The sequence below is a fragment of the Pogona vitticeps genome, chromosome 2 (assembly GCF_051106095.1).
Source record: "Pogona vitticeps strain Pit_001003342236 chromosome 2, PviZW2.1, whole genome shotgun sequence".
NCBI classification, from domain to species: Eukaryota; Metazoa; Chordata; class Lepidosauria; order Squamata; family Agamidae; genus Pogona; species Pogona vitticeps.
Window position 1 is genome coordinate 141,643,879 of NC_135784.1, and position 26,305 is coordinate 141,670,183.

Consider the following 26,305-nt stretch of genomic DNA (forward strand, 5'->3'; position numbering starts at 1 on the left):
TAAAGAAGGGCGAAAATCATCTCTAGAGACGTAAGTCATCTCTACTAAATCCCTGTTATCGAGCCTGTGCCTGTTGAGTTGCTTTTCCCTCGGAGACAGTTCATCACAACATTTTCTTCCATTATTTTATTTTTCATTTCTTCTTATTATTTCCATTTAACCACAACCTCATTCTTGCCATGGTGACCACCCCAAATACTAATAGCTCCTCATTCTGTAAATATTATTGGGTTCTTTAAAAGAGTTGGAGTTATAGTTATTTCTTATTTCATGATATGTCAGCTTTTAAAAAACATTTTCTCTCGGAATCTTTATGGAATTTCACAATTCTGCCACAGTTGGAGAAAAACACTTCCTTCTCCATTATTGTTCATTTATGACACTTAAAACATAGCTTAATTTTTTAGTTCAAATACAATCTTAAAGAGGATTTTCAGCAAATTCACTCCTATTTTAGATAATACAGATTTTTAAAGGGGAGGCTTTATTTCTTAATCTTTCCCATTTATTATATCTTTCCTCCTCCCTTGCTTAATTCTTTCAGTAGAGATAGTTGTTCCCTCTGTACTAATGTGTATGATACTACGGCTTTCAGCATCCCATTGTTATTAAAAATTAATAGCCGTGCTACATATCCACTTACAAAAAGAGCTGTACCTAACAAAATGTTCATATCCTGTGGATATTTTGCCAGCTGGGTGCCCTCCAGATGTCTTAGATGACACTTCCCACCATTCCTGAAAGGCTAAAACAGCTGCAGAGTGTCAGTTCAGGGAAACTGGTCTTAGAAGATTTTTATTTGTTGTTCACCAAAAACGACCAAACTTTCCTGTCTGTCCAGGTTTTCATTATGGTGGAGGCAGGAAGAGCAGATGATGACCCCAACCTGGTAGATCAAGAGCTCCGTGACATGGATGAAGACCATCTGTGGGAGATGGTGGAGGGCCATCGCTACAGAATAGTGCGGGGAGTCTGCCCAAGCCGACTTACTCCCTACTTACGCCAGGCCAAGGTGTTTGGTCAACTGGATGAGGAAGAGGTGCTGCACAACCCCCAGTTCACAAACAGTGCTATGCGAGTGGGTGAGCAGCCTAGTGTGGCAATGATGATGGAATGCAAGGAGGCACATCTGTATACTTCTGGGAGAAAAATATATATGTCTTCATTGCTTTTCTGCCTCAAGAAGAAAAGAGGAGGGGAGGCAGTTCCTTCTGGAACTTTGTTGTGTAAACCTATATTTGTTGTCAGGTTCACAGTAACCCCTGCTTACAAGTAGATGAGAAAGACTACCAGCTTTGGAAAGCTGAACTTCTATGATAGGAAGAGACATGTTGGCCCAAATCCTCTTCCCTTGTTATACTGGTGTAACACAAATGGCATAACCTTTGAAGTGCTTAAAGAAATCACCATGGATATTATCTCTGCCTACTGAGTTGCCTGACTCAGTGGGCAATTAACCGGAGGCAATTTACGTCCAAAAGTTACATAAGAGGATTTCGTCTATTCTGTTAGAAAGCAGAGAGGCTTTGGCCTGCAGAGTGGAGGAAAAGGAGAATTGCAGCTGTGTATACCCAGAAATTGGTAATATTACCCTTGGAGGGAAATCTGGCCACTGATGGCAACATTTAATGGCTGTTACATCCCTTCTGAGAAATACAACAGATCTGACATATTGCTCGCTCTCTCTCTCTCTCTCTAGCCATGCTGCATTCTTTGGGCTTCTCTCTGGTGGGGCTCTGTTTACTGAGTTCTCATCCCTTTACATGGTTTCTTTTAATCTCTTACAGGTCACATGCTGGATCTCTTGAAATCCCGGGGGAAAAATGGAGCCTTGGCTTTTCTGGAAAGCCTGAAACTCCACAACCCTGATATTTATGTCCTCATCACTGGCTTGGAGCCTTCCATAGATCACAATCATTTCAGTGGTGAGACTTGCTGTTCTTTTCTCCTCATCTATTCCTACACGGTTTTTCTTTCTGTGAGGAACTGGCTATTGAGAATGTCTTTATCACTAGAATTATGATTGTGTGGCAAGCCACTGACAAAATCAAGCCTGGCCTTCGATACTTTGCATCTGAGGCAGATAATCAAAATAGATTCTCTTCCATATTCCGACAGCCATGCACTCTCTCTCCTGATGATGAAGTGCAAGTTTCTGGTTTATTTGGTGTCTTTCAGGGATGACAAATTGCTGCTGCCTTATTCTTCCTGGTCTGGACCCAGACAAAGGCCTAAATGTTTTCTCCATTCCTCTAGACCTGATTGAGAGTTCCCAGCTGACAGAATGCTTGGCCAAAGCGGTGAGCAGCCTGCAGGAGGAGCTGAGCCAAGAGAAAAGGCAAAAGGTGTCCCTGTTCCACCACTGCTGCAAGCTGAAGGAGAACACCGCCCAGCTGGAAGCCCGAGCTGAAAGCCTGCAAGGCATCGAGGCAGAGTGCAATCGCATGAAGAGGGAGCTCAGTGCTCACTTCCATGAGGCACTCAAGCTCAAAGATGAACTCTACGGCCTATCTTTGCGCTACAGCAGTGCCCTGCAAGAGAAGGACCTGGCCATCACCCGCTGCCAGAGCCTGCAGGAAGAGGTGCGGTAGGGCTTGGGGAATCTCATCTGGGCTTCTGTGACCATGGTGACAGGAGAGAATTCAATTGCCAATTTACATTTGCATAAGAGGAATCACAAAGAAGACTCAACACCAAATCATGGCACTTTATCGAGGTTATGGTTGCGTTCTTGGACATGCACTCAGTTATATGACTGGGTACACATGCAGAAATTCAATCAGTAACTCGTTAATGAATGGCTATTTGCTGCCCAAAGTTAGGTGATTTCCTTTATCCAAGCATAAATCAACAACAGGATTCTGGCCACAGGGTACTAACTGTGATGATGCGTTTTGCTGGTGCTCTAATATCACTATAATGTTCTGCCCAAAGTCCAGGGTGAGACAGACAAGTATGATGCTGGCAGACTCAAAAGACGTGGCCACTGTTTGGCAACCCAAAGGAAAAATGAAGATAGCATAGTCAGCCCCTTGAAATACCTGAATACAATTTCTAGTATGTATTGATCCATCTGATTGACTGAAAATGATGTAATTGACAAATCTGTTGAGTTTTTTAGATTATGAGATTATGCATTTTAAAGTAGGATGGAGGGCCATCAGTATCCTCCAGCCAGAAAATGATGTTTCTTAATGGTGGCGAGTGCTCCTTCTCAGTTGGCGGCACACACGTCTGCAGTTGGAAATCATGCTCAACCCTCTTCAGGCTCTTTCATCTAATTCTGCAAATCTTGGCCTTTTCCCAAGCAGGCTGATCCCACCCTCCTGTTTCTCAGCTATTATATTTCAGCTCAGTTTGTGTTGGCACCACACACACTCAACTCAGTCCAGTCGGGAGGGGGGGCCACATGCCTAAAACCCCAAACCCTTGGTGTTCCCATGTTCCACAGGAAATGCCACAACTGGTTTGCCAATGTTTTGCAGAGCTGGCTGTTTTGATCGCACTTCTGCTCTCCTTTTCTGTTTCTCTGCCAACTCTTAGCTCTATCTGGTGAAGCAGGAATTGCAGCGAGCCCAAGTGTCGTTGTATTGTGACAGAGAGAGGTCTCTGAGGACAGGAGAGGGCCTGCAGTCCCAAGCAGATGAGCTTCTGGTGCTGAGAGAGGAGAATGAGCGTCTCAAGACCCTGGTGGAGCTGAAGAACTTCAGCATGGTAAAAGAAATATGCAAACTATGGCCAGCAGTGTATTCCCTATTGGTTGGAAGTTGTACCTAAATACTTGAGATATAAACTGGTATCGCATAGTATTTCCTTCTTTGCACAAGTCTAGGAATTAGCTCTGTAGTGAAAGCTAGGGAGCCCTGAGATAGAATTCTTGGAAAACCTTTAAACTACAGTAGTGAGGGTTCTTTATGAGAACTCAGAGCAGGTCAGATGTTATGAGAAACAATAACTGAAATATTGTTCTTAGTCTACTAAGTCACTCTAGAGTAGGCCAATTGAATCAGTGGGGATTTGGTGAGCATGTCCACAAGTCCCATTAATTCAAGTGGGCCTACTCTAGTTGTGACTTGCTGCATTAAAGTAGGTTGCAACTAGAGTAGGCCCATTTGAATCAATGGAACCTATAGAGAAGTTGATTCACCAGATCTCCACTGATTAAATGGGTTTGCTTTAGTGTAACGTACTCTGCTCAGCAGCAGGATTTCAGCCATATCTGTATGTTTGCACAGGAGATATGCAGAGGTGTAACTTCCCTTTCTGTTTGTAGTTCCTCTGTGAGGACCCCAACAGGAGAAGGCAGATGTTCACAGATATAGCCTCCATATATATGAGTTTTACTTCTCTCCATCCCTTGCTAGGGAGGGCATGAGGTGATATGGTTATGGAGAGAAGCCTCCTGAGAAAGCCTGTCTCACTTTTCCAGGTACAGAAAGACATTCTAGAACAAGACCTTGATGATGCTCTGGAGGGTAAACAGGAGCTGCTGAACCGTATCCATTCACTGAGAGAGCAGGCCGTGTTTGCTGAGAATCAACGCAAGCAGGTGAGGCTGCTGTGCTGTGTTTTGTCTTGTTCTTTCTAGGGTTTCCTCTACACTCAATGGAATAGGTAAAGTCTTCAGGTGACATCAGGATATCTCAAAGAGCATACTTGCAGTTAAGTCCCAGTTTCTTTCCTTTCTTCAGTCCGATACCCAATACTCGACTACATTTCTGAGGGCGAAGTAGTAGACGAATAGGACCAAGTAGCCGTCCAGCCTTCTTGACATCTCTTGAAATCCAGTCTGTCACACCTTAACCAGGCAAAGTTCAGAGTATTTGTTGCCTGTTTGATTCCAGTAAATTTGCCTCAGTGTCTTCAGAACGATGGGATGGGGAACATAAGTAGTTACTTCATCTGATCCAACAGGACTAACATAGTATTGATGCTTCCTAGTTCTTGGCTCAACATCAGGGAGTAGTTGTAGAATCTCAGTTAAGAGACTAAACTATAAACTAGTATTCTGCAAGACTCCTGTTCCCTATTAACTCATTGGGTAAGACTGGATAAACCAATAGCTCTCAGCCTGTTCATGCTTCAGTGTGAAGCATGAGAGAAAGCAGACCATTGGGCAAAGTGAGGTGGTTTCCACAGACAGCAGGATGTGGCACAGCTACCTCCTGGCCTTTCACTGGTGCTGGATGATAAAGCCGTGTATTTCAGGAAGCCTGTTTGGGACGCCCTAAGCTATTCGGCTGCCTCAGGTGAGGCCAAAGATGTTTCCCTGTCACTGATGTTGAAGGTAAAATGCATCTACTAGTCATTCAAATGGAATGACAGGGATGGGGTTGGTGAGGTGCCATCTTGTCCTCTTCTCTGGACACCTGTTCCACCTCAGCAAGATATCTTGGATTAGCCTTGCTATAACATGAAGAATTAAAGACACTCACCATGTTATGCTGTTCACAAAAGTTATCGAAAGAATTGTGCACTGAGGCAAAAAAGGAATGATAAAAATCCTGAAACAAGAGTGTTTTTAACATGTTACAGACTAGTAAATTTCATTTAATATAAAATTCTGTGGGCTTTTATTTCATCAGGTGCAATACTAATGACTGCAGTGGCCTACCATCCATGAATACTTGTGTCAAGCAAAACTAACAAATATTTCACACTCTTTACTGATGGGCTGCAATAGATTAACAGACCACTGGACATACAAATTCTCAATGCTCTTATCTTCTAAACAGTGCTGGGAAGAAAAGGAACAGACTCTGATTAAATGCCAGAGGATGAAGGTGGACTGTGAGATCTACAAGGAAAAAATCAGTGCTCTCCAGGCACAACTGGCTGACCTACAGAAAGAAAGAGATCAGGTATCTGAGCAAGAAGAGGGAGTTTTTCTATGCAGAGAGATGGATGTTTGCCAAAATAAAGGAGAAGTTCATTTGCCTATTGGTAGAAACTCAAAACTGCAGCTTATTGCAATGGTTACAGATGCCCACATCAAGTACTGGTCATATATTGTGAAATAGTATACCTTCGTACTCTTTGTTAACTCTGAGGTTAGGGTGGGTGACATGGTTAAAAGCATAAAAGGAGATGTGTCAAGACCTGCCATTTCCATTAGCTACCATACTCATTTTGTCTGCTGTTGCAATTGTGTTACTCAAACACAGGTATACATTAGCAGGAGTTGGCTTCTACCAAAACTACTACTACTACTACTACTACTACTACTACTACTACTACTACTACTACTACTACTACTACTTCTTCTTCTTCTTCTTCTTCTTCTTCTTCTTCTTCTTCTTCTTCTTCTTCTTCTTCTATTTCTTCTACTTCTTCTTCTTCTTCTTCTACTTCTTCTACTTCTTCGTTTCTATTCCACCTCCCCACCCTTCACAAGCCTTTCTTGCTTCTGTTATGTTTCTGTCTTCCTCTCCTAGGCCTATAGTGCCCGAGACACAGCTCAGCTGGAAATTTCCCAGAGCCTTCTGGAAAAAGATTCACTTCGACGCAAGGTCTTTGAGCTCACCGATGAGATCTGTGAACTTCGGAAGCAGGTGGGCCTGAGTGGCTCAATATTGATGGTGAGGTTTAGCCTGGGGCTTGGGGACAGGGTCCTATGAAGATGTACAGCACAGGAGAGCAAGGTATATACTCAGTCACTGTTATGGTAGGTCCTTCTAGAATCTCTTGTAGCTAAACTCCATGAGTTGTTAAATTTATAGTATGTGAGCCTCCCTATCTTTTTCACCTCTAAGTAAGTATGCAGCCTCCTTTTAGATACCTACCTTCACATAGTTAAGGCATTTCAGAGTGTCTGGAACACTAGGAACATGGCCATGAGAAGGTTGGATTCCATTAAAAGTCTAGACACCCAACAGAGTCATCCAAGATGGAATAATCAAAGCTGAGGCACCTGACCAAGATGCATCAACTTTCATGGTCTGTTCAGCAGAAGAGAATGGATAGTAACAATGGAGACAGAGAACAATGAAATGAAGGGCAGCACCTGGGCGGCAGCAGTAGTGGAAGGAGACACTGACAAAAGATTTTTCATAGACAACATCAGTGACACTCAAGCCAATTCACAGTACTACTGTGCAAAAGAAAGCAATGATTAAACCACTTCTGAATATTTATACCTTGAAAATGCTACAATGAGGCAATTGCAAATGAAACAAATGAAACAAGAGATACTGCTGGAAGATGATACCCTCAGGTCAAAAGTGACTCAATCAGCTGAGTAATTATGGAAAAGTTAAGGATAAGAACAAATAGCACTGTTTGCGATTAAGCAACTGGATTAAAATCCAAAGGACATTTAGTTGCAGAATGCACACAGTTGTAGATGCTCATCGCTTGTCTGGCCATGATGCGTAACCTGTATTTCCCATAGACAAAGGTGTCAGATAATGGTATATTTTACCTCCCTATTTGTTCAGTCTCTATGCAGAACATATGGAAAAGCTGGATTAAATTCAAATGGAGGAGTGAAACCTGGTGGAAGAAACATAAATAAAGATATGCAGATGACAGCAGCAGTGATTTGAAACAACTTCTGAAAGTGGAAGAACAAGGTGCTAAAGCAGGACTGCAGTTGAACATTAAGAAATACAAAATCATGATTACAGCAGAACTACACAACTTTAATGTTGACAATGAATAAATTGAAATCATTAGACATTTTGTATCTTGATTCAATCATCAAGGAGATTGTAGCCAAGAAGTGAGAAGACTGAGACTCAGGAGAGCAGCAGTGAATGAACTAGAAAAGATAATCAAGTGTAGAAACGTGTCCCTGAAGACCAAAGCCCAGATCATCTCTATTACTTTATATGGATTTTGGGGAGAAAAACCTCTATTCAAAATCTATTGGTGGAGGACTTAAGCCGGGATACATGGACTGTCAGAAAGAGAAATAAATGGATTCCAGATCAAATCAAACCTGAATTCTCTCTAGAATCTAAAATGATTAAACTGAGACTACAATAGGGACGTGGTGGCGCTGCGGGCTAAACCGCAGAAGCCTGTGCTGCAGGGTCAGAAGACCAGCAGTCGTAAGATCGAATCCACACGACGGAGTGAGCGCCCGTCGCTTGTCCCAGCTCCCACCAACCTAGCAGTTCGAAAGCATGCAAATGCGAATTGATTAATAGGGACCACCTCGGTGGGAAGGTAACAGCATTCCGTGTCTAAGTCGCACTGGCCACGTGACCACGGAAGATTGTCTTCGGACAAAATGCTGGCTCTACGGCTTGGAAACGGGGATGAGCACCGCCCCCTAGAGTCGAACACGACTGGACAAAAATTGTCAAGGGGAACCTTTACCTTTACCTTTACAATATTTTGGGCATATAATGAAAAAACAAGACTCACTGGAAAAGACAATAATACTGAGAAAGAATGGACGGCAGCAAGGAAAGAGGAAGATTGAATATGGGGTGGAAGGAAATAATGGCCTTTAGTTTCCAAGCAGGGCTCTTAATCCTGGGAAGTTATGGAGGCTGGGTTACAAGGTTGTCTTAAAATGGAGTGGTTTCATGGCACATAACAAATAAGTATGCATGCCTCTTCTTAAGACCCTCGTGCTCAAGAAGTGGAGATTTAAACCTTCCCCAAATTGCTTCTAGCCCCATTCTCCCTGGTAAGTAGGGGCTTACACAACCAGTACAAAACTAAGATTCACCTGCCTGACTGGTCAACGTCTCTATGTGGAATGAGGGAGCTCCATCATCGTGTCCTTCGTAGCAAATTCCTTTGGGCAGCTGCAGTGCAGAGATACAGGAGGCAGCCTCCTTCAAGGGCAGGGGCCTTTGGTTCAGAGAAGCCTTTCATGATTTAATGTAATTATTCCCTGTGGGATACCAGCAATTAACTTGTGATATATCTGTGTTCCTCCCCACAGGCTTTGGAGGTGGGAAGATAGGGTTAGATGGGATAAAAATTCATTGCCTGTGACTATAGAGCTCCTCCCTCTCATTAATCCTGAGGCGCCTTGTGTTGTTTTGCGAGAGGAGGTTGCCTTGTGAAATAACTGACTCCCCCTCCCCTCTTCATTATGGCTCTTTCTTCTTCAGCAGGTTCAAGGGAATGAGCTTGCCACTTCTAAGCCCAGGGAACCTTGCCCAAAGAGGAAGCAACGCTTGGTACGCATGCATGCCATCGGCCCCCGGGAAGACAGCCAGGACAGCTTACTGAGCATGTCCGAGGTAATTCCCCCCACCCCTCCCTCCCCAAACTTTTCCTTAAGATCTGCCACTGAAAGGTAGGGGTGGGGGAGAGAGAGAACTATCTTCTGAGAGTTGTGTCTCACTGGTCCACTTCAGTTTCAGTAAATACCTGGAGGTAAGGTCATGCAGGGCCCCATTCCTTAGGACAGTGGCTCCCAACCTTGGGTCCCCAGACGTTCTTGGACTAAAACTCCTGGACATCTTCACCACTAGCTGTTGCTGGCCAGGACTTCTGGGTATTGGAGTCCAAGAACATCTAGGGACCCAAGGTTGGGAACCACTGCTTTAGAGGATGGAAAACATGGGAGCAAGGGCATTGCTTCATTCCTTCCCTTGAATGAGAGGAACTGGGGTCAGCCTGTATGACGTGCCCTCATGTCGCCACCCTGACTTCTCTTGCTGTCCAGTCTTGGTCTGATTTAAGCCAGAAGTCTTCCCAAGAACTGTTTGAGAGCTTCCGTTCATGCAGCCCGATCCCGCCTTGCAAGCATTCTTTGCAAAGGAGAGCATTGCAGGAAAGCTCTTTCTCCAGGAGGTGAGTATGTTACGGCTTTCTAGGCTGTGGCTTCCTCTGTATCTGTCTTATGTTTGAGGACGTGAGGCCTGTTGTTGTTGTTTTAAAAAAAGCCCCAAATGTTCATTCACAGAAATGTTTGCAAAGCAGGCAGCTCGAGATGTGTTGATGTCTTTCAGGTCAAAACAGAGCTTGACATTGTAGTAGAGAGTTCCCCCAAAAAACAACAGCCATTTTAAGCCACAGTTGGGAATGACATATGAAATGACAGGGATGACTGCATATTGAGGAAGAATTGACAGAGATGTGTTGATCCACCCTCATGGACTTACATTGCTCAGAAGAAACTTTAAATAGGAAGGGGAGATTTCATTTGGAGCTGAGACAGATTAGACTACGATAATGCCCTCTACGTGGGGCTGCCCTTGGGAGTGCTACGGAAACTGCAACAGGTCCAGAATGCAGCAGCCAGACTTCTTAGTGGGGTTAGAAAATACCAAAATATTTCTCCCACTCTGGCTTCCTTACACTGGCTAATGGTTGGCTTCTGTACTAGTTTCAAAGTGATGGTACTAATCTATAAGGGCCCTAAATGGTCTGGACCTCTCTATCTGACCAAGCTCCTTCTTCAAGTTAGATCTGCCCATCCTATTAGAATGTCACAGGCAGGGCGGCTGAGAGTTTTGACCCTGAGAGAGGCTCGGAAAACAATCACTAGAAATCGGGCCTTTTCTACGGTGGCCCCACAATCCTGGAACTCTCTTTAGCCCGAAGTCCTCCTGGCCCCTTCACCGGGCCCATTCAAAAAGCTACTAAAAACCTGACTATTTAGACAGGCCTTCCCTGAACAAACTAGACTCTGATACAATAGTGTCCAATAATATAACTTTTGTTTTTATATTTTTCTACACTTTTAATTATAATAAATAAATAAATAAATAAACAAACAAACAAACAAACAAACAAACAAACAAACAAACAAACAAACAAACAAATAAATAAATAAGACCATTTTAAGCATAGGATGGGGGGGGAGGAAGAATTACATACTGCTCTGAACCAAACCTCACCTGTAAAATAATGCACACAAATCTGTGTTGTTTACCAGAACCTGAAACAAATGCTTTAATTTTAATTTGACACACTGAGTAGATTTTTGTTTTGATTCTCTATCAGTGCACACATCATTACTTTAACTTCATTTTCGCCTTCTCCTGCAGTAGTTCCCAGGAGTTTCTGGAAGAGGATTTTTCCCTTCCTTCGGAGGAGAAATTGGAGGATCCCCTTTTTGTGAATGAGGAGGGCCAAGAAGGTAGGATTTCACCACACAAAGCAAACTTTTTCCAGTATTTGTTTGTGCCCCATGTGGAAGGGCAGAGGACTTCTTTCCAGCTGAAATCAGGTAATGAAATCTTACCTGATTTCATTGCCCCAGGGCAGATCTCATAATACTTCCCTGTAAAATGGTTGGTCTGCCTTTTCTAGAGGAGGGAAAATGTTAAGAATGTTAAGTGAATAGTATAAAATGGTTTAAAAAATCAACTAAATGTTCCTCTTAACATATCTCAAAGAGTAATTGCATAAGTTACAAGCAAGGAAGAAAAGTAACATCCAAAGTAACATTCCCCCCATTACGTTGCTTTTAATTTATTACTTCCAAGCTGTATCTGAAACTCAGCAGAGTGTAGTCAAAAACATCTTTAAATCCTATTAGTTTCAGTGGAACAGCACTGAGTATGTCTTTTTAGTGGAAACAGAAAGGTAATAAAACAAAGGTGGGATCATTTCCTAGAATGATCATAAACACTAAGCATTATTGTCTTTAAATACTGTTAAAGAGGGTGGGAGAGGGAATGACTGGCTGGCTGGAGGCCTTTTTCCTTTTCCTGCCACTGCAATCCGAAGTGGGAGATGCCTTTGAGCAGCAGTGAAAGTGCTGAAAATGATACATCACCCCCTAGCTGCTGTTCCCCCAAGGAGAGAGGGGGAAAGTATAGTTGGTTCCCATATGTAACCAGACAGGAAAGCTGAAGGAGCAAATTCTAAGGATGAACGTCTGTGTAGCAACCAGCAGACCCCCGCTTGTTGTTGCAAAAACCTTTATCCCTTTTGAGGGGCAAGTGTGCAGTATTGCCCAGTTACATGGATGCTTAGACTTGAGAGGTGTGTTTGTTCAGTATGCTGCCTTTCTCTCAGAACAGGGGACCAAAGGCAGCTTACAAAACAATTTAAAAGCAATTGAAATTAAAATACAATAAAACTGCAAACATTAAAACAGAATTAAAATCAGCATGCCATCGGAACGTAATTAAAAGTTAAGATACTTAGGGTCACTTGATTAAACATATTAATGGTAGTTTAACTTTGAAAAAATGAAAGAAAAGCAGCTTATCAGCTAAGATCTTTAAGAGACAAGGTTTTAATTGTTTACTCAGATGTTGTTGTTGTTTTCCATTTCAGAAGGCAGCTTGATGTGCCTCCACATGGATCCCTGCATCTCAGAGAGGTACATATAACATGTTGGCTTGAGAGCACTGTGATTTTTGGTCATCATTATCAATGGTCTCAAGGTCCCAGTCAAGGTCAGGAGGGTTTATCCTTACCTTAGTGGCTGAGACATCTGTGACCAAGACAAAACACAAAGAGGCGGCATGGGTCGCACAAAGTCATGAACCAGGCCCATCCAGAAAAAAATTGTAATCCAGCCAACAAATGCATCAGAAGGCCTTTATAGGCAGGGAAGTGGAAAGAGTAAGGAGCCTGCCAAGAAGCAGCAGAATGGGAAAACAGGTGCAGAGTGTTAGCAGGAAAGCAGGGCTTGGAGCAGCAAGCTAAATAACCTGTTATAGACTTTCCTGGAAGTAATTATATCTAGTGGGGGGTAATCAGAGGCCAAGATGAAAGATAGTCCTCTATAAAAAAAGGAACCTAATTAAAAAAATTATAACATTAGAAGAAAAATAAAATATGCCTGAAACCATCCTTTAAAATATTCATTTCCTGTGTCTCTTAATTTTGGTGTTCCTGGACAATGTGAGAACAAGGACCACCGTTTTTCCTTTCCTTTGTAAAATTCTAAGATAGGCATTCTTGCTGCTCATCTACCCAGATTCTTTGTCAAGCCACCATCCCTGTAATCGATCGATTGAGCATTTTTCATAAGGAGCATACTGCATGAAGGAAGTGTTTAATAAAAAGCTCAATAGCAAAATTGTGTGACCAAGATAGGAAATCTACCCCAAGTTCTTCTGCACACCTAAATCCATGGATTTTCTTGGTGTTGCGGTTTCTTTCTCCAAATTATTAAATATGTTTTCCTGAGCAAAAGCTCCACTCTCACCCTTTCCTCCTCACGGCTTTGTTCTCCTCTCTCCAGTGTGCCCATGCGCCGTCGGCTTGCCCAGCGCTTCCCAAGCCGCATCACCACCATTGCCTTCCAGGCCAATGCTTTGCTGGAACAGATTAGCATCATTGGGGGCAACCAGACTGGCATCTTTATTCACCAAGTCACACCTGGCTCAGCTGCTGATGAAATGTCCTTGTCCCCAGGTCATCAGATAGTGCTGGTAAGATGTGCATACCTCCTCCTCCTCCTCCTCCTCCTGCTGGATCACATTCAAAGCACCTGTCATCTTTTCCAAACCCTGAGCCTTATTTTTTTTTCCCCTCATGGAGACAACATGGTTGTCTTTAGGCACGTTATCCATTCTAGCCACATCTCTATCCTTGTAGAATTAAGGAGCCTTAGAAGGGGTTAGAGACTGGATCCCAATTGTAGGGATCCTTGGTGTGCAGCCACTGAATTAGACTTGTTTTAGTTTAGGGATGGGCAAATCTGTCAATTTCAAATTTGCTCAGAGTTAAATTACTGTCATGAATTCCTTACATTTATGCCCTCCTTTCCACTAAAAGGCAGTTCTCAAGGGAGCTTGCAAACCTTTTAAAAGGAATAAAAACAAATAAAACCAAACACAGCTTTAAAAAAAACCTTCCTAATGTCATATAAAACAGCTGCATCAAAATGTCATTAAATTTAAGCAAATACAATACCTTAATATACATTAAAAACTATTAAAATATAGTTAGCACATTATTAGAAACTAAAATATTGTTAATATTTCACACTGAGTCACCAGTTAAGAAATGCTATACTGGTAGACCTTTGTGACTGAGCAATAATGTTTAAAAATAAATCCTGTCCTTACTTTCTGATGACCAATCACAAAAATACAAGCTAATTTGGAAATGATGGGAGGTATCTGCTATTGCTGTGATAATCAACCAAGTGTCTTCAGCATATAAGAAATTCCCTACTCTAATCACAGGCTGCCTGCAAGGCATAAATTGACTTTCAATTCCTTAGCCATAAGTTTATTTTGGTTCATTTCCACATTAGTGTACAAATGTGTCAAAAAGTCTGCCTAAAATTCAGACAAGACGGATTTGCTCCTGGTCTGTTGAAAGGCAGATCAGGAAACAGGGATGCAGCCAGTACTGCCTGGGGTTACACTCTCCCTGGTAACACAGCTACACAGCTGGAGGGTGCTCCTGGATTCATCGCTGAGTTCTGGGAGCCCAGGTTTGAGTGGTGGCCAGGAGTGCCTTTCTACAATTAAAACTAGTGTGCCAACTGCACCCATTTCTGGAGAGGGCTGATCTGGCCACAATGACACATGCTTCAGTTACATCCTGACTAGATTACTATAATGCATTCTATCTGGGTCTCTCTCTCTCTCTCTCTCTCTCTCTCTCTTTCTCTCTCTCTCTCTCTCTCTCTCTCACACACACACACACACACACACACACACAAAAGGTGTTGGTTCCAACCTATAAAACCCTAATTGGGTCCAAGCTATCTCAAGGACCGCATCCCCTTTTATGAGCCTGCTCAACTGTTAAGATCATAAGGAGAGGCCTTTCTCTCAGTCCTGCCACCTTCACAGGTGCATCTGATGGGGATACAGGAGAGGGCCGTCTCTGTTGCTGCTCCCAGCCTCTGGAACTCCCTCCCACAGGAGGCCAGACTGGCCTCATCTTTGCTGTCCATTCCCAAGCAGGCAAAGACCTTTCTCTTCAGGCAAGCTTTCCTTCAGTGAATGGCTGTCTGAATGAGGCTTTTAATGACTGCTTGAATGAGGCTTTTGGTCTATTCCACATTAGTGTACAAATAAAAAGTCTGCCTTAATTCCAGACAAGACAGAGGTGCTCCTGGTCAGTGGAAACCAGTAGATTAGTACATACTGGTTTACTTTACTGCTTTGAATGTGCTTTGGTGTTGTTTATATTTTTTTGTATGGTATTTGTTTGATCCTTTTTAGTATGTGTATATTCATTGTTATCTTTAAATACTGTCTTTTAATGATGAAAGCCACCTTGGGAAACAGGTGATGTCACCAGCTTCCACTATAAGATTTAAGAGACATCAATTAAAAGCTTCCTATCTCCCCATGTTAGACTCTGATGCTCCCTAGGGAATCCCTTTTGCCTTGGGGAAGCCTTTGAGAGTCTTGGGATGAGGTGGGGGGGGGGAAGGAAAGGCTTTATTTGCCAAAGATTGCTGGTTGATCACCACTGCCAAGATCGGAACTACTGGTGATGATCCATTGGTAATTCTTGCTGATTAAAGTCTACTCTGTCATTTCAGGACAAAGGGGAGCCCTAGGGACTCTCAGAACTTAAAACGGGGAGATATATGTAAAGGTCTTAATTTATTTCAGTTAAATTTTACTGACAGCTTCCACCACATACATTTATACCAACGGATTCTGCCAAATGTATTTTGGTTATACTTTCCCCTAATATATATAAACAAATCAGATATCTATCTATCTATCTATCTATCTATCTATCTATCTATCTATCTATCTATCTATCTATCTATCTATCTATCTATCTATCTATCTATCTATCTATCTATCTATCTATCTATCTATCTATCTATCTATCTATCTATCTATCTATCTATCTATCTATCAATTTGACTTGCCAGTTAAATTGCAGAATTCTAAAAAAATGGAGGTTTCAGCACATGTATGCTCCATGTCTATGTTCAAAAGGTGCTAAATGGATAGGTCTGTATGAAAAGTTGGACCAAGTGAATTTCTCTTCCAACCCTAGTCATAATTAATGTAAGCTCCATGGATTTCAGGAAGTCCATTCTAAGCATGACAAGCTGCTGGCTTTCCCTTCAGAATGATGTGTTTCCACGTCACCCTATAGTCTCAAGGCTTGTAACTGTTAGCAGAGCAATCAGCGACAAGCAGCAGCTAAGTTTGCTTGTGGAATTTGAATATTGGAATGATCAACAGAGAACTGGCTGGATAGCTCAGTGTGTTGAAATACCTGGCTGTGGAGTCAGAGGCCGGGAGTTGGATTTCCCATTGTGCCTCCCTGCTTCCCAGCCCACCATCTCTTCCAAGATCATCTGTCTATCAGTTTCTTCCCCCGGTTGCTCAAGTTCACAAGTAACATTCTCTTTTTCCTTTTAAAAGGTTAAAACTATTCCTTTTTGAATTTGGTAGGTGGATCATGGCATCATGGAACCCGGCTCCAAAGCTGTCCTGGAGGATGCAACCATGGAGGAGGCTCTTTGGGTCCTGCAGAGGGTGAACGGCTTCTGCTGCCTGTCTGTGAAACCTAACATGGAGGGTAAGGACATCTGACCATAGGCTGGGTGGGAAAAACATGACCATATTCTGAGGCTGTGGCTACATAGTCAAATACTGCAGGATTTGCTGCAGGTATAAAATGGATCCCTTTCACGGATTGCTGCCTTGTCATGGCGAAGGGGCTTGAGTAACTCAGAGAAGCTATGGGCTATGCCGTGCAGGGACACCCAAGACGGACAGGTCATAGTGGAGAGTTCTGACTAAACGCAATCCACCTGGAGCAGGAACTGGCAAGCCACTCCAGTATCTTTGCCAAGAACGCCCCATGATCAGAAACAAAAGTTTAAAAGATATGACACAGGAAGATGAGCCCCTCAGGTCGGAAGGCGTACAACATGCTACTGAGGAAGAGCGGAGGACAAGGACAATCTCAAAAATGATAGAATGATTTCAATACGAATCCAAGGCAGACCTTTCAACATCACAGTAATCTACGTTTATGCACCAATCACCAATGCTGAAGTGGCTGAAATTGACCAATTCCATGAAGACTTATAACTCCTTCTAGAACTGACACCAAAGATGTTTTTCTTATTATAGGGGTGTGGAATATTAAAGTAGGGAGTCAAGAGATAAAAGCAACAACAGGTAAGTTTGGCCCTGGAGTTCAAAACAAAGCAGGACAAAGGCTAATAGAGTTTTGTCAAGAGAACAAGCTGGTCATCACAAACACTCTTTTCCAACAACACAAGAGGCGACGCTACACATGGACATCACCAGATGGGCAATAGCGAAATCAGATTGATTATACTCTCTGCAGCCAGTGATGGAGAAGCTCTATACAGTCAGCAAAAACAAGACCTGGAGCTGATTGTGACTCTGATCATCAGCTTCTTATAGTAAAATTCAAGCTTCCTGTAGTGATGTACGGAAGTGAGAGCTGGACCATAAAGAAAACTGACCGCTGAAGAATTGATGCTTTTAAATTGTGGTGCTGGAGGAGACTCTTGAGAGTCCCCTGGACTGCAAGGAAATCAAACCTATCTATTCTGAAGGAAATCAATCCTGAGTGCTCACTGGAAGGACAGATCCTGAAGCTGAGATTCTAATACTTTGGCCATCTCATGAGAAGAGAAGACTCCCTGGGAAAGACCCTGATGTTGGGAAAGTGTGAAGGCAAGAGGAGAAGGGGACAACAGAGGATGAGATGGATGGACAGTGCCATCGAAGCTACCAACATGAATTTGACCCAACTCCAGAAGGCAGTGGAAGACAGGAGGGTCTGGTGTGCTCTGGTCCATGGGATCACAAAGAGTCAGACACGACTTAATGACTAAACAACAACAAATAAAATGGATGAATTTGCTCTTTATATTTTAGCTGATCCCGTGATGCAAAGGGCAGTCTGAATCATTCCAACTCTTTTTGCTACCAACAGAGAGCTTTTTTCTCTGCTGCTGAGGGCTTCTACTTTTTGTCAAGCTAGAACAGTTCTAATGGACATTTGTCCATGTGAGGAGTCGTTTTATTCTCCAAAAAAGATGACAGATATTTTGCTGACATACTAAGTTGTGTTTTATGTTTGGCAGAACAGGAACACTGACCTGCCACAATCTTCCTCCCTAATCTCTCTGAAGCATTTTTAAATTTTTTTTTAGAAAGTATATGATCACGTTTAATGGTAGATCATCTTATCACAACATTGATATACTAGTTTAACACTAGATCACACCTCTGCATGGACAAAAAGAGAGAGATAAAAATAAATATGAAATAGAAACAATGCCGATGATCTCATTCTGTTTTTGCAGTATGTGTGAATGTATTTGTACATTATGGAGAACTTTGGAAAAACTGCCCCTTTTCACCCTGCAACACTTTAAACTGCCCACCAGCTTTACAATGAACAATCAAAGGAGAGCCAGGGATTGGCAGAGGGCGGGATCGAAGGAAGGAGGGCTGGGGGCTGTGACATTGATCAAACCACATTCCATTGAGGGGCATCAGATTGGATGGACATTGGCGCCAACACAGTCCGCACCCTCTGTGTGCTCACCTAGTCTGAACAGATACATAAAATGGATTGTGAATTAAGCTGCAGCAAAGTCAAATCACTCCAATTTGTCTTGCCAGTGTTGTTGAAGCCTGAGTGAAAGGCTTAAGTTCATTGGGGTTCCACTGGAAAAGTGCACAACTGAAACTGACAAGCCCATTGAAGCAAATGTAAGCTGTGCAAAAGCAGTAGGTTATGATGGAAGATTTAGAGCAGGTTGTGCCCTGTATTAATGAGTAAGTTTTAGGAGATGCTGCTTAGATTTTCTGTCCCATGCACCAAACTGTCTTGGTATCTTCCTTGCAGGATTCTGTCTGCAGGATTCAGTCTGCAGGATTCTCTTGCTGCTGTTGCTACTTTTATTTCCCTTCCCCTCCTGTTTCCCAACCCATTCTATGCGGTTGTTGCTTTCACACACACGGTTCCCAACACTTCTTATTTCACTAGGTTACAAGAAGCTGCTGAGTGACCTGAACTCCAAACTGGTGACATCTGGTGACTCTTTCTATGTTCGGTCTAATCTGTGCCTGGAGGCGCAGGCCACTGGGGAGCTCCCTGTGGCCTGCCATGACATCCTCCATGTCACAGATACCATGTGCCAGGGCAAAACTCGGTGGAATGCCTGCCAGGTGGATCCTTACACCATGAAGGACATGAAGGCCGGCACCATCCCCAACTACTGCCAGTGAGTATCCCCCACTGGACAGGTTGGAAAGGAGCGGTGAGAGCGCTCTAAGCCCCCAAGACAGTTGTCTCCATGCTCTGCATTGGCCAATGGGCAGTCGGTCCCATGTGTGGGGCTGTCTGCCATATGTTCCCTTCTTTTTGTTCCAGGGCTCAACAGCATCTCATCACTCTGATCCAGGAGATGGCTCAGAAGAGCATGATTTCTCGCAAGGTGAGGAGTGGAGGGAATCACATGAAAGAACATGAGCAAGGAATACTGTTTTTGCCATGTATGTGAGCAACTAAGAGTTAGCCCACTGCTAACCAGTTAGCAGGTTAGTCTTGATCACAGGTAGTATCCCGCCGTCCTAACAGGTCATGGCACAATAATACACAGTGACTGCCTTGCTGCTGCTCCCTTCCTTGTCCCCTGAGTTTGGTGTGATGAGATACAATACAGGAGAGTAGCGTTGTGGGTCGGGTGTAGGATTAGGACTCGGGGGACCTGGCTTCCAGTCCTCAGTCAGCTGTGAGGCTCAGTGAAAGGCCTTGGGCCAGCTGTACTCCCTCAGCCTGATCTATCTTTCAGAACTGTTGTCAGGATACAGGGGGACAGAAGAACTAGGTACACTGCTGCTTTGAGTTGGTTGGAGGACAGGTAGGGTATCTCATCCCCAAACAGAAGAAATAATACAGTACTTTTGTTACTGACATTAGATAAGGTGTGGTTAGACTGTGAACCTCAGTCAACAATAAAACATGCACCTGTGCAAAGGCGGACCTAAGTTATTTTTCTTGTAAGCTGTGGAAGGCAGCTGAGAAAGAGGGAGAGAGTAAGAAAGAAAACTATCCATGACATAGTTTGTGCCACCAGTCATATAGGTCAGAGCATCTGAGTTATAGCTGTGTGATCTAGAGGCATGACCTCACAGTCCACTGGAAACAGGGGTCTGATTGACACATCCCATAAAATGTTACATACTGATTCCTGCTGTAACCTCTGTGCCAGGTTTACAGGTTTCTGGGATTAAATCTCAAACCTCTTTTCCTGCCTTGTAGAATTCTGGGGTACAAACCAAGTTGGTGCGTATTGTAAGCACTGACAAGAACAACATCAACCCACTCTGGTCATCCATGGATCGCAGTCTGTCGGACTTCAGTAAGACAAATGGTGAGTTCAAGCAGGTGCGATATTGTTTGTGGTACCAAAAACAGAATAACCTCATCCTTTAACAATGTGCTGTTCTAAAAGAGAATGGTCTTGATATTCCAGAAGAGCATCTCTAGTTCATTTCTCGAGGAATTTCAGGATGTAGGCTTATATGGTTATGTGTAAGACATACTCATACTGCTTTCTGATGCAGACACATCATTCTCCCCTCTTTTGGAATCAAATTATTCTGTAATTTTTATACAGTTCTGCAGCTGGAGTTCCAAATGTGTAACTATTGAACACGATACTGGCCAAGGTTTGTTTGCAAAATGATCTCTTGGGTCACTTCCTTTCATCAGTAAAGCACGAACATCTGACATTTCTAGCTCCATTAATAGTAAAGAAAAAATTAAAACTTTAGCATCCTTTTTTTCTTGCATGGGGAATTAATACGATGAACCTATAATTATTGCAATCATTGATGTTTTTGTTTTGGGAGAGTGGAGTGTATATTCAGTGTTTGTAGTCTGCAGTCTGTTGGCCATTGTTTTGCTTTCCATATTAGTTGATATATTCCTGTTAAGATTCAGTATCTGTAGGTTGAAACAGTTCTATTGATACACCATCTACGTCTGGTGCTTTATATCTTTTAAATACTTTGAAAGTGGATTTCATTTCACTTTCTAAAATTTCAAGGTCTTGCTCAAAAGATTATGCCTTGAAGGAATTGTCATCCATGCATCTCTTCTGCTTCTTCAGGACTGTTTCTGTCTTTATTTTATCTCGCTCAGATAATATATTCCTCTGTTGATCTCTCAGCAACTCCTCTTTAAATTCATTTTTGATTTCTCAGGTAGAGTGGAAACACTGTCATCTTCTTTTTCTTCTTCCTCACTATAGCTATTGTAATACCTCACCGACCAGATAGGCGGGGTATAAATTAAATAAATAATAATAATAATAATACAGTAGTATCTCAGTTTACGAACGCCTCAGTTAACATAATTTTTGGTTTACAAATGGAAATCCATTGAAAATAATGCCTTGATTCACATCTTTTCCCCGCAGTACTAAGGAAGTTCCCTCAGGATGCATTGTGCCTGGAGGTTTATAGTGCCGCCCCATTCCTATGGCAATCCGCATTTCAGTTTACAAATTTTTCGCATCATGTAACATTCCATGGAACGCATTAAATTTGTAAACCGAGGTAGTACTGTACTGTAGTTCTGTTTTCCCTATTTGCAAACACCTGAAAAGTCACACGTAAGATTCTGACCCACCTTTTACTTACGCTTTAAAGAGTTTCATCAGTCATTGCTTGAGCTTCTTTTGGCTGCAGAAATACCCCTCGCCCTTCAACAATACTGGGATTAGGGGCACCAGACCCCATGTAGTTCAAAATCTATATATAACTCTTATGTCCCCGAAACATAACTACATACCATAAACAGTTGAATTACACACACACACACCCCTCCTGACCTGCAATAGCCTCTTGGCATACCCTGGCACCCTTCCCGGCCGCCCCATGGCACCACCATGACAGGAGAGAAGGCCGGCTGGGCTGCCACCATCAGACCAGAGGCCACTGCACTGCTAACTACAAGGCTGTAGGTAAGCCTGACACATTTCTTAGACCACTTCCTGGAGTTTAATAGCATTACAGTATTATTGGATATTTATTTTTATTTTTTTAAAAAACACCGTGTATAACCCAAACCATGCTGCTCAGATCCAAGCAATTCAAGGGAGAAGTGTAGTCTTCTTATTTTCCCCCCTAACAGTATTTGTGATTTCAATCCACCCTTCATCCAGTTCATGGTCAAGTGAGGTTAGTCAAGAACATTTATTCTTTACACAATCCTTGAATTCTTCAGGAATGTTGTTCAACTTACGTTGTGGCACAATGACTTTTTCACATTTCTTCTTCAACCTCAACCTAATTTTTGATATTAATAGTTTCTAGCTGATCTTGATTCACAGGGATTACATTCCATGTTGCAATCACGTGTCCTGCAGTTTTGGACTTTCCTTTTCCAGCTGTTCCTCTTCTAGTGATGTGTTATCTTTAACTACCATTAGCTCTACAGACTGAGCAGTTAAATCTGTACGAAAAGAGAACTGGGCCACACGTTGTTCCTTCGTCCATGCTGCATGATTGAAACTCCCTGTAAGGGAGGCTAATGATTCAGATGTTGTGAGAATGCATTTCTCTTCTTCCGTCTCAGTTTTGTGCAGGATAGAATAATAAATAATAGACTTGGTAAATAATAGACTTGCTAAACCCCTCAAAATACTTCTTGAAAGTATTTATGAGCCAAAAGGCCAAGCAGCAGAGAAGAGGCTACTAGTCTGTTTTAGCTTTTTCTTCTCTTGACAGCTTTGGCTCCCTTTTTCTTTCTTTCTTCTAGAGAACTGCCACGTGAGCCTCCACAGCAGGACCTGTGTCAGTCTGATGCCATACACTTTGGTCAGGCCCTGCAGGCCTGGCCGGCCACGTCCAATCCTCTTGGTGCCCTCACTTTTGGGGAAGATCTTGGCAGAAAAGCTATGCCTGTCAAAGGGCTTTGAGAAATGTGCAGCAGGTATGTCTTGGACCAGGCAGACTCTGTTCTTAAGACAAGACAAGGAAGGCCTCTAATTATCTTAACACCCAAGCCAGCTCATAATGGGAGACCCCATCTTTGTGCTAGCTTGGGTTTATGAGCCTACTCAGTGGTTAGGATCATAAGGAGAGGTCTTTCTCATGGTCCCGCCACCCTCACAGATGCATATGGTGGGTACACGGGAGAGGGCCTTCTCCGTCGCTGCTCCCAGACTTTGGAACTCCCTCCCATGGGAATCCAGGCTGGCCCCATCTTTACTGTCCTTCCACAAGCAGGCAAGGATCTTTCTCTTCAGGCAAGCTTTTCCTCAGTGACTGGCTACCCGAGTGGAGTTTTAAATGGATTGCTCTATCTTACGGCTTTGAATATGTTTTGGTGTTGCTTGTGGTTTTTTTAAATTATGGTATTTATTTCATCTTTTTTTGTATTTATGTACCCATGGTTTTATTAAATACTGCCTATTCATGATGTAAGGTGCCTTAGCTCTTTCTTAAGGAGAAAGGTGGGGTAAATTTTTTAAAATAAATAAATAAATCATTAGCTGTATCCCAGAACAGACAAATCTACTTTTACTTGATATCTGTAGGACATTTGCTCCCTGTTAACCCCCGGGGGTGGGTGGGTGCCAGTAAGATCTTAAAAGACTGAGAGATCCTGTTCAGAATACAGTAGTTCCGAATAAGTTTGGACCTGTGCTGTCTGATCCACTTGCATCTTTCCTCTGCAGAGACCCAAAATGAAATTCAGAGTAGAGGTGCTCTCCCTGGAAACAAACTGACAAGTAGCAGTTCCTGCATTCCCCGTGAGGCTCTGGAGAAGCTCATGCAAAAGGTAACAGGGGAGGCTGGGAGTTCAGCAGAGTGCTGTGACTCTGAAATGCAGCTGCAGTGGCCTCTTACGAGGAGAGCATGGTTTCTAGCCACTCACCTAGAGCAGTAGGATGTATGTGCTCGAACCTCTCACCTTAACCCTTTCTAGAATCTCCATGGCTGGCTGGACCTGGGCCTGGAAAGCATGCAGGGCCTTCTGGCTATGGAAATCTATCCCATCATTATTCTCGTCATCATCACAGAGAAGAATGGCAAGAAATTCCGGTAAGTGTCGGTGCTCTGGTGGTTGTCTAGTTTCTGTACAGCCGGAAGTCCAAAAGCGAAAGCCTTCTTCTGTCCTGATGTGTAATCATAAGCCAGCCCCTTCCCTTTGGAGCTGGAGTTCAAGATGGCCATAAATAAATTGGCCATGTCACTTCTTACGTGTTTGGTGAAGCACTGCAGGGGATGTTCGTTAGCTCACTCCATCCTGCAGTGCCCTCCAAAGAGGTGGATGAGAGCCACGCCTGCCACCACAATTTCCCCATTTAGATCACTTCTGCCCACATGTCTTTAAAAACCAACATCCCTTTCTATAGTAGCTCCCATCCTTCATCCAGTTTGGACGGGCAGATCTGGGTTGTTGGCTCCAGTTACCACTAGGGCCTCTGTCCTTTTCCAACCACTCATGACATAAAATGGGGCTAAACAGATGCGCTGTCTCTAACTTGTTTGCTTGGCTGCCATTTTAGAAAAGCCCTGCAGCATCTTGGAGCTACTGAGGAACAGTTGCTGGACAGCACCCGGAGAGAGGAGACCCAGCTGGAGACGGTGCCTTGCCTCTATGGGGTCATCACCCCTGATGCCTGGAATGACCTCGATGGACTTGCAAGCTGTGTCCGTGCAGCCATTGCTGATGAGCAGAAGAAGGTGGTGTGGGTGGAGCAAGTGTCTCATTAATCCTTCTGGAGCCGAGTAGAATCTCAGTCATCCTCTTACAAGTTTATCATCTTTGATGTGTGGACCCAGTTCCAGCTCTGGGTGAGCTTGTAGTACTGGGATATTTGCAACATGCTGTCTTTTGAAAGCAGGAATGCATGTGCCCAGTTTCTCCTCTCCTGTCTTCTTCTAGTTCTACTCTTCTGCCAAAGGCAGGTGGGCAGGAGGAGGACGAAGGAAGCTGCTTGGGGCTTGCATTCCTGCCCCACAGGGAGTCATCTGTGGCTAGGGCTTGATTACGGCAGGGGCACTCCTTAGACTCTCCCCATGGTTTGGACTAACAACTTGCACATTTTTTTTTTGCACCTGGTCATGGTGGCTGGGGCTTCTGGGAGTTAACCAGAGCTTGGGAAAGTTAGTTTTTTTTTACTCTAGTTCCCAGAATCCAGGGATTTTCAAGCCCGGGAAGGCCAAAGGTTTCCCAACTTGATTTACCACTTTCCTTTCTTCTTGCAGTTATCCCACAATCGCACGCTGAAGCTGAAGTGTCTGTTGGGAAGACAGCATGTATCTCTTGCCCCCAAGATATAACTCACCATCTTATTCATACAGATGTTCTCAGTGCTTTTCATTTTGAGAGCAGACCATGGCCATTGCATTGGTCATTTACTAAGAGACTGGTAGCAACCAGCATACAAAGCAAACAGATGACCCCTTCACATACTGTATTTCTGCCACATTCTAAGATCCATTTTCAGAAATAATGGTGGGCATAATCTAGAGAATGTTTGGCATGCTTCACAGTAGGTTGTTCAGCATCATTGAAAGCCTTTAAAGCAAAGTGTAGCCCTCCAAATGTGGTTGGGCTGCAACCCCTAGCATTTGTCATCATCGGCTGTGTTGTCCAGGCCTGATAGGAGTGGCAATCCAGCAGCAGGTGGAAGGCTGCACAATACCCACCCATTTTTATGCCATGGATTTCATGGGACATAAGTATGTTTGTTTCTGTGTCCTGTACCCAATAATATTGTACAGTGGTGCCCCGCATAGCGACGATAATCCGTTCCGGATAAATCGTCACTATCAGGAAACGTTGCTATGCGGGGGGGGGGAACCCCATAGGAATGCATTAATGCGTTCCTATGGGGGAAAAACTCACCGCTATGCAAAGATTCCCCATACGGCCGCCATTTTTGCTGCCTCGGTAAGCGAGGGCAGGGCGTGAAAACGCTGTGGGTGGCCATTTTCTTCATCCGGTGGCCATTTTGGAACCGCCGATCAGCTGTTGGGGAAACATCGCAATGCGAAGATTGGTAAGCAAAACGCTTACCGATCATCGCAATGTGATGTTTTACCTATTAAAACATCGCAATGCGATTGTAAAAACGATTGCAAAATCTGCATCGCTATGCGGATTCGTCATTAAACGGTGTGCTCGTTAAGCGAGGCACCACTGTACTTTAAATTTCAGTTACTATGGTATAGTTACTATGCTTTCAGCAACAACCCTAACATTTACCATGGAGTAAATGTGACTGAACTGAGGAGGGATTATTTCTAGATAAATGTTTATACTGAGATTACACCACTTCCCGTACATTGTACAGCACGAAAAAAGACTACAGTTGTATTTTATGTGATTGGCAGTACCTATGCCATGCATACCCACACACCAGGTACGTGATCATATGGTCTCTCCTTCATTGTACTGGGTATCCCAGATCCCTCTGGCC

General features: G+C 43.3%; 1 protein-coding gene across 2 annotated transcripts; it reads left to right on the top strand.

The window, feature by feature from the left end:
* Positions 1–827: 827 nt before the first annotated feature.
* Positions 828–24,723, top strand: CARD14 (caspase recruitment domain family member 14). Of its 2 annotated transcripts, XM_078384280.1 has the most exons (20): positions 830–1,082; positions 1,788–1,925; positions 2,257–2,582; positions 3,544–3,714; positions 4,430–4,549; positions 5,736–5,861; positions 6,435–6,551; positions 9,072–9,203; positions 9,632–9,759; positions 10,959–11,050; positions 12,199–12,244; positions 13,115–13,304; positions 16,260–16,386; positions 18,847–19,084; positions 19,234–19,297; positions 20,125–20,236; positions 22,630–22,803; positions 23,552–23,655; positions 23,803–23,918; positions 24,386–24,723. In XM_078384280.1, exons 1-20 carry the CDS (start codon positions 851–853, stop codon positions 24,591–24,593), a joined length of 2,961 nt encoding a protein of 986 aa, XP_078240406.1. In that variant the 5' UTR covers positions 830–850; the 3' UTR covers positions 24,594–24,723. The 2 variants fall into 2 exon arrangements, with proteins under 2 accessions (XP_078240407.1, XP_078240406.1); XM_078384281.1 differs by lacking the exons at positions 19,234–19,297; positions 20,125–20,236; positions 22,630–22,803; ... (1 more) ...; positions 23,803–23,918; positions 24,386–24,723 and having other exon boundaries at positions 828–1,082; positions 18,847–19,088.
* Positions 24,724–26,305: the final 1,582 nt, after the last annotated feature.

Bases quoted from the DNA above. Each gene is read 5' to 3' on its own strand.
- CARD14 (XM_078384280.1), top strand. From the start codon at position 851: ATGGTGGAGGCAGGAAGAGCAGATGATGACCCCAACCTGGTAGATCAA. The intron at 5,862-6,434 runs GTATCTGAGCAA...TTCCTCTCCTAG, and splicing joins TACAGAAAGAAAGAGATCAG to GCCTATAGTGCCCGAGACAC. The intron at 16,387-18,846 runs GTAAGGACATCT...TTATTTCACTAG, and splicing joins TGTGAAACCTAACATGGAGG to GTTACAAGAAGCTGCTGAGT.